The sequence below is a fragment of the Meriones unguiculatus genome, chromosome 7, assembly GCF_030254825.1.
Source record: "Meriones unguiculatus strain TT.TT164.6M chromosome 7, Bangor_MerUng_6.1, whole genome shotgun sequence".
Lineage (NCBI taxonomy): Eukaryota > Metazoa > Chordata > Mammalia > Rodentia > Muridae > Meriones > Meriones unguiculatus.
The window spans coordinates 118,099,199-118,108,334 of NC_083355.1; the positions used below are offsets into that span (position 1 = coordinate 118,099,199).

A 9,136-nucleotide genomic window follows, 5' to 3' on the forward strand; every position below is an offset into this window, starting at 1 on the left:
GCCTGCAATCTTCAAAAGCTCTTGCTTGTGATCCCTTAAGTGCCTGTACACCACCAGAGCCTGCAAGGCACCCCTCTCACACACTGATTCTCCAACACCCTGTCCCTTAGGACACACCTACAAGCACACAATCACATGCTACCTCGCATTTGCCTTTCTTTGCCTGCAAACTTTCCTCCTACACGTACAGCTGTATCACCAACGCACACACTGAAACCACTGGACCTCCCACATTTTCCTGAAGAATTCTCCAGACAACAGAGAAAAACCAGTTTCGATCTGCAGAATCCAGGAACAAACAGCAAACACTATGGATAACCAAATGGCCAGGGGTCGGTGAAAGAACACAACCAACAGAAATCAAGATATCATGGCTTCACTGGCAACCCCTAAAATTAATGGTTACTCCAACTCATCAGAAACACAAGAAAATGATTTTAAAGATATTATTATCCAGTTATTTGCGGTACATAAAGAGGAAACCAACAAATCTCTCAGAGAAATAGCCATACAGATTTAAACAGTTAAAGAGGAAACAAATAAATCTCTCAAAGATTTGGCCTCCCAAATGAAAACAAAGAAAAACGAAGTGAATGAAGCTCAAAAAGAAAAACAAATATAGCCAAACAAATGGTGGCAGAAGTAGGGGCATTAAGAGAGGAAACAAACAACAAAAACAGAGACTATCTAGGAGACACAGGAATCCACATTCAAACACATGAAGGAAATGTTGCAAGGCATGAAAACAGAATTAGAATCAATAAAGAAAACACAAACTGGAAAACCCTGGAACTGGAGAAATTAGAGAAAAGAGAAGGAACCACAAAGGTAAGCATCACTAATAGAATACAATAGCTGGAAGAATGAATCTCGGGTGTTGAAGATACACTCGTAGAAACTACTTTCTCTCAAACAAAAGAAAAATCAGAAAAATCCCAAACACAAAACATCCAAGAAATCAAGGACACCATGAAAAGGCAAAATCTAAGAATAATAGGAATTGACAAAGAAGAGGATTCCAGGCTCCAAGGTCCAGAAAATATCTTCAAGAAAATCACAGGAGAAAATTTTCCCAACCTAAAGAAAGAGATGTCCACAAACATACAAGAGGCCTACAGAACACCAAATAGACTAGACCAGAAAAGAAACTCCTCATGCCACATCATAGTCAACACACTTAATCTACAGAACAAAGAAAAGATACTAAAAGCAGCAAGGGAAAAAGGCCAAATAACATATAAAGGTAGACCTATCAGAATCAAAACAGACTTCTCATTAGAAACTATGAAATCCAGAAGGGCCTGGGGAGATATCATGCAGGCTCTAAGGGTCCACAGATGCCAACCTAGACTACTATACCCAGCAAAGCTTTCAATCAACATAGATGGAGAAAGCAAAATATTCCACGACAAAACTAAATTTAAGCAATATTTGAACAGCAAACCAGCCCTACAGAGGATACTAGAAGGAAAATTCCAATCCAAAGAAAACAACTACACCCAAGAAAGCATAGGTTATAGATAATTTCCAAACAAAAATGAAAAGAAAACAAGCAATGAATCACAGTAACACCACCGACTGCACAATAATAGGAAATAACATTCAATGATCATTATTATCTATCGACATCAATGGACTCAACTCTCCAATAAAAAGACAGAAACTAACAGATTGGGTGCAGAAACAGGATCCAACATTCTACTGCATCCAAGAAACACATCTACGCAACAAAGATAAACACTACCTCAGAGTAAAAGGCTAGAAAATAGTTTTTAAGCAAATGAACCCAAAACAAACAAACAAAACAAACAAACAAACAAACAAAAAAACCAAGCAGGAGTGGCTCTCCTAATATCTAATAAAATAAACTTTCAACCAAAACTAATCAAAAAAGACATAGAGGGGCACTACATTCTCATCAAAGGAAAAATCCAAAAAGAAGTCATCACAATTCTGAACATCTATGCCCCAAACACAAGAGCACCTACGTTTGTAAATGAAACATCATTAAGGCTTAAATCACTCATCAACCCCAACACCTTAATAGTGGAAGACTTCAACACCCCACTATCAACAAGGGACAGATCATCTAGACAGAAGCCAAACAGGGAAACAAAGGCAGTTACAAACGTCCTAATTCAAATGGACCTAATTGATGTCTACAGGACTTTTCACCCAAACTCAAAAGAGTATACCTTCTTTTCAGCACCTCATGGAACATTCTCCAAAATAGACCATATAGTTGGTCACAAAGCAAGCCTCAAAAGATAGAAGATGATTGAAATAATCCCCTGTATACTATCTGACCACCATGGACTAAAGCTGGATCTCAACAACAATGGAAATAGCAAAAAGCCTACACTCATATGGAAACTTAACAACTTACTGCTCAATGACAGCTGGGTTAAGGAAGAAATAAAGAAAGAAATTAAAGACTTCCTAGAATTCAATGAAAATGAAGGCACAACATACTCAAATTTATGGGACACAATGAAAGCAGTACTTAGAGGAAATCTCATAGCACTAAGTGCTTTTAAGAAGAAATTTGTAACATCTAATACAAACAACTTAATGGCACAACTGAAAGTCCTAAAAATAATAGAAGCAGAAACACCCAAGAGGAGCAGACAGCTGGAAATAATCAAACTCAGGGCTGAAATTGACCAATTAGAAACAAATAAAACAATTCAAAGAATCAATGAAACCAAGAGATGGTTCTTTGAGAAAATAAACAAGATAGACAAACCTTTAGCCAAACTAACTAAAAGGCAAAGAGAAACTATCTAAATCAGCAAAATGAAAAATGAAAATGGGGACAAAACTACAGACGATGAGGAAATAAAAAACAATCATTAGGTCGTACTACAAAAGCCTATATGCCACAAAGTTAAAAAATCTAAAAGAAATGGACAATTTTCTTGATAGATTCCATCTACAAAAATTAAGTCAAGACCAGGTAGGAAAGATTAAACAGCCCTATATCCCCCAAGGAAATAGAAGTAGTCATTAACAGCCTCCCTTCCAAAAATAGTCCAGGGCCAGATGGTTTCAGTGCAGAATTCTACCAGACCTTCAAAGAAGTATTAACTCCAATTCTCTCCAAACTATTCCACAAAATAGAAACAGAAGGAACATTACCAAACTCATTCTATGAGGCCACAGTCACCTTAATACCTAAACCACACAAAGATCCAACAAAAAAAAAGAGAACTTCAGACCTATCTCTCTTATGAACATTGATGCAAAGATACTAAATAAAATACTTGCAAACAGAATCCAAGAACACATGAAAGATATCATTCACCATGACTAAGTATGCTTAATTCCCAGGCATGCAAGGGTGGTTCAGTATACAGAAACCCATCAATGTAATCCACCATATAAACAAACTGAAGGAGAAAAACCACATGGTCATCTCCTATATGCCGAAAAAGCATTTGACCAAATCCAACATTCATTCATGTTTAAAGACTTGGAGAGATCAGGGATACAAGGAACATAACTAAACATAGTAAAGGCAATATACAGCCCGCCTAGAGCCAACATCAAACTCAATGGAGAGAAACTTAAATCAATCCCACTGAAATCAGGGACAAGTCAAGGCTTCCCACTCTCTCCATATCTCTTCAACATAGTACTTGAAATCCTAGGTAGTGCAATAAGACAAGTAAGGGAGATCAAGGGAATACAAATTGGAGAGGAAGAAGTCAAAGTTTCACTATTTACAGAAGATATGATACTATACCTGAGTGACCCCAAAAACTCAACCAGAGAACTCCTTCAGCTGATAAACACCTTCAGCAAAGTGGTAGGATACAAAATTAAGTAAAAAAAAACCAGAAGCCCTCCTGTATACAAAAGACAAAAGGGCTGAGAAAGAAATCAGGCAAACAACACCCTTCACAATAGCCACTAATAACATAAAGTACCTTGGTGTAACCCTAACCAAGCAGGTGAAAGACCTGTTCGAAAAAATACTTCAAGTATCTGAAGAAATAAGTTGAAAAAGACATCAGAAGATGGAAATATCTCCAGTGCTCATGGATCAGTAGGATTAACATAGTGAAAATGGCCATTCTGCCCAAAGCAATCTACAGATTCAAAGCAATTCCCAACAAATTACCAACACAACTTTTTTTAGAACTTGAAAGAAAAATTCTCAACTTCATATGGAGAAACAAAACAACAACAACAACAACAAAAACCCAGAATTTCCAAAACAACCCTGCACAACAACAGATCCTCTGGAGGTATCTCCATCCCTAATCTCAAGTTGTACTACAGAGCAATAATAATAAAAACTGCTTGGTACTGGTATAGAAACAGAAAGGTGGATCAAGAAGACCCAGAAATAAACCCACACACCTATGAATACCTGATTTTTGACAAAGAAGCCAAAACCATTCAATGGAAAAAAGACAGAATCTTCAACACATCATGCTGGTCCAACTGGATGTCTACATGCAGAAAAATGAAACTAGATCCATATTTATCACCTTACACAAAACTAAAGTCCAAATGGATCAAAGATATCAATATGAAACCAGATACTCTAAATCGAGATCAAACCAGCCATTCACCTCCCTGAGTGTTTGCACACAACAGAGAAAAAGTGTGGAAGAGCCTTGAACTCATTAGCACAGGAGACAACTTCCAACAGAACACCAACAGAGCAGGCTGTAAGAGCAACAATCAATAAATGGGACCTCATGAAACTGAAAAGCTTCTGTAAAGCAAAAGGCACTGTCATTAGAACAAAAAGACAGCCTATAGATTGGGAAAGAATCTTCACCAACCCAACATCTGACAGAGGGCTGATATCTGGAATTTATAAAGAACTAAATAAGTTAAAAGGCAATAATCCAAATAACCCAATTAAAAATGGGGTATGGAGCTAAACAGAGAATTCTCTGTAGAAGCATATAGAATGGCAGAGAAACATGTAAGGAGATGTTCAACATCCCTAGCCATCAGAGATATACAAATCAAAACGACCCTGAGATTCCACCTTACAACCATCAGAATGGCTAAGATCAAAAATTCAAGAGATAACGCATGCAGGAGACGCTGTGGAGAAAGGGGAACCCTCCTCCATTGCTGGTGGGAATGTTAACTGGTACAACCACTATGAAGATCAATATGGTACTTTCTCAGACAACTGGGAATAGTGCTACCTCAAGATCCAGCTATACCACTCCTAGGCATATATCCAAAGGTTGTTCAAGTACACAACAAGGACATTTGCTCAACCATATTTGTAGCAGCCTTATTCTTAATAGCCAGAACCTGGAAACAACCCAGATGTCTATCAATGGAAGAACGGATATAGAAATTGTGGTACTTTTACACAATGGAATACTACTCAGCAATTAAAAACAAGGAAAAAATGAATTCTGCAGGCAAATGGTGGGAACTAGAAAAAATCATCCTGAGTGAAGTATCAGAAAGACACACATGGTATATACTCACTTATATAGACCTATAAGATAGGATAAACATACTAAAATATGTACACCTAAAGAAGATTAACAAGAAAGAGGTCCAGGGGTAAGATGATCAATCCACATCTAGAAGGACAAAGGGGATGGACATTGGAAATAGAAGAAAACAAGTAATAGGACAGTAGCCTACCATAGAAGGCACCTGAAAGACTCTACCTAGCAGTGTATCAAAGCAGATGCTGCGACTCATAACCAAGCTTTTGGCAGAGTATAGGGAATCATATCAAGGAAGGAGGAATTAGTATATCCTAGAGGGGACAGGGAGCCCCACAGAGTCCAAATATATCTGAGCACAGGGGTTTTCTATGAGACTGTTTATCCAACCAAGGACCTTGCATGGATATAACCTACAACCCCTGCTTAGACATAGCCCATGGTAGCTCAGTATCCAAGTTGGTTCCCTAGTAAATGGGGCAGGAATTGTTCTGACATGAACTCATGAGCTTCACTTCTCCACTGAGGGAGGAGCAGCCTTGGTAGGCCACAGATAAGGACATTGCAACCATCTTGAAGATACCTGATAAGCTAGGGCCAGATGGAAGGAGAGGCGGACACACCCTCTCAGTGGACTCCATAGGGGGAGGGAGGAGATGAGGGAGGGAGGAGAGGAGAGGAATGGGAGGGAAAGAGGGAGTGAGCTACAGCTGGGATACAAATGAATGTATAAAATGATTTAAAAATTTAAAAAAAAATTAAAAAAGTAAAAAAACAAAAGAAGTAGGTGTGGTAGCCAACCAGCAAGCCCAGCTCTGGGATGAGGAGATAGTGAGATCCCTTGGTACTCACTAGTCAACCAGTGTAGGCAGATGCTGAGATCCAGGCTCAGTGATGAAACTTATTTCAGAATTATCCTGTAGAATGGTAGAGGAAGACATCTCATGTCAACAGTCATATGAGTGCACACACACAAAGACTCACACTCACACACTCACAAATGGAGACTGAAAAATAAAGAGACAGAAACAGAGACAGAGACAGAGAGAAATAAACAGGACAGTAATACAGAGAAGAAACTTTTTAATAAATAAATATTAAATACATTTCACACAGGAAAACAGAAAATAATGTAAAAATTTGGACCCTTCAAATTTGAGTATACACGACCCTGTAGAGAGGCAGCCCAAACTCAGCATTGTCCAGGCCTCCATGTCCTCCAGGACTCTCTGAACAGGGTCACCCGGAGCTCTCTGCGCTCTCAGCGCCCCCTGCTGGTCACGAGCGCCCTGCAGGGAGGTTTGTGTCTGAGCTCTCAGTTACACTCACTCGCTGTGTCTCTTGCACAGTAATATGTGGCCGTGTCCTCAGACCTCAGACTGTTCATTTGCAGGTACAGGGAGTTCTTGGCATTGTCTCTGGAGATGGTGAACCGGCCCTTCACGGCGTTGGCATAATTGGTGCTACTACCATCATTTTTAATGTTTGCGACCCACTCCAGCCCCTTCCCTGGAGCCTGGCGGACCCAGTGCATCCAGTAGCTACTGAAAGTGAATCCAGAGGCCAAACAGGAGAGTTTTAGAGATTTTCCAGGCTGCACCAAGCCTCCCCCAGACTCCACCAACTGTACATCACACTGGACACCTGCAAACACAGAGAAGGCTGGTCAGAAAAATGTACACACACACACACACACACACACACACACACACACTCACACACTTTTTTTTTCTTTCTCATGTGCATGTAACACATAGAGTCTCTCCTTCAAAAATTACCTTTTGAAATAAAGACAAGGAAAACCAAGCTGAGCCCCAAGTCCATCTTGTGTGGTCTGTGGTCAGGGCTGATCACTGATTGAAAAAGACCTGGGAATCTAGGGCTGGGCTCCTCTGCCAGAGCTGCAGGGTCAGGGCAGGGCTGGTTTTCAAGGGCACTGAGAAACCTTATTTGCATGTCTTCCTCTATAGCTCTCTGGAGTTGGACACTCAGCAGAAGGCAATGCTCAGAGCAGATATAAGACAGTGATGTCAGGTACAGGGTTTCATGAAAGTTATAGCAGGTTCTTCTTCACCTTTTAAAGGAATCTCTTTACTTAATTCATTTCCCTTTTATGCATATGCACAGAACATGCTTTTCTTTCCATACTCACACTTCTCCTTAGAATAATTGTATTATTAAATAATGCCACACATACTCGTGTGAAGGAGTATGCCCCCTGGCCTTGGCAGTTATGGATCTAATCTAACGTTCAATGTCTCAGATACTGACCTTGGCAGCTTCTCAAGTGGGGTGTTCTGTTCCTGAGAACCAAATAGCAAACTTTGTGTAACCTTGAGTGAATCCTTGGATGCTTTGCCAAGTGAAGCAGATGAGCTGTTACCGTGAGATAGTTGCTTGTGGTTTTTTCTTTAAAAAAGCTTCCTGAGTGACTTATAAAGGAGTCTTCATTAGAACACTGACTCCCTTCTTCGCGTCTCTGCCCCTATCATTCCCACTCTCTCTTTCAGAGAGACCATACTCAACTTTCCCTAGGGACGAACCAATTGTGTTTCTACATGTGTTTAGTTTCTCACACTATCCGCGCAGGGTATGGATTTTCCGTGATGTGGATCCTGGTCAGGGTTACTCCTGCAAGGTGATGGTAGCAGAACTCACTAAATGTAACAAAAACACTAGAAAATTATCTGAATTTTACTTCTTAGTATTAGTAATGTCCTCAGTCCTCATAGTTACTTGAGACATTCCATGTCCCTGTCTTCTTCAATTTCTTTATCTCAAGACTTGAAGTTTTTGTCATACTGGACTTTGTCTGTAGTTTGAATTACAGCAAGATATGTTATATTATTTGTGGCTACTGTGAAGAATGTTCTTTTCATAATTCCTTTCTCAGCCAGTTTTTCATTTATATAATTAGTCTACTGATACTTTGAGTTAATTTTGAATTCATTCACCTTGCTGAAAGTGTTTCTCAGATGTAGGTGTTCTCTGTTAGAATTTTGGGAGTCCCTTATATATACGCTCATATCTGTGAATAGTGATACTTTGAGTTCTTTCTTTCCAATTTGTATCCTCTTGGTCTGCTTTAGTTGTCTTATTGCTCAGATTTCAAGTACTGTATGGAATACAAATGGAGAGAATGGGGAGCCTTATCTTGTCCTTGATTTTAGTGAAATTGCTTTAAATTTCTCTCTAATATTTTGATATTGGTTATTGTTTTGCTGTATATTTCATTATTGTGTTTAGGTAAGTGCCTTGTATCCCTGATCTCTAATGCTTTATACATAAAGGGGTGTTGGATTTTCTCAAAGGCTTTTTCAACATCTGTGGAGATGATTATATTTTGTTTTCTTTTAGTGTGTTTATATGGTGGATTATAATGATTGATTTTCATGTGTTGAACCATCCTTGCATCTCTGAGATGAAACCTACTTTACCATGTTGGATGGCGTTTTTGATGTGTTCTTGGATTCAGTTTGTGAGCACACTTTCTTTCTTCTTTCTTCCTTCCTTCCTTCCTTCCTTCCTTCCTTCCTTCCTTTCTTTCTTCCTTCCTTCCTTCTTTCCTCCCTCCTTCCCTCCCTCCCTCCTTCCTTCCTTCCTTCCTTCCTTCCTTCTTTCCTTCCTTCCTTATTCTTCTTCCTGTTATTATTATTTACAATTTTTCACTTTGTATCTCAGTTGTAGCCACCTCCCTCAAC

At 39.3% G+C, this 9,136-nt stretch overlaps 1 gene segment (V, D, J or C); it reads right to left on the reverse strand.

Annotated features, from left to right (window-relative positions):
* Positions 1 to 6,610: 6,610 nt before the first annotated feature.
* On the reverse strand, positions 6,611 to 7,406 carry LOC132646043 (immunoglobulin heavy variable 3-74-like). The segment is given in 2 exon segments: positions 6,611 to 7,079; positions 7,214 to 7,406. Coding segments are annotated over 2 exon segments (507 nt in total).
* Between the last annotated feature and the right edge of the window lie 1,730 nt (positions 7,407 to 9,136).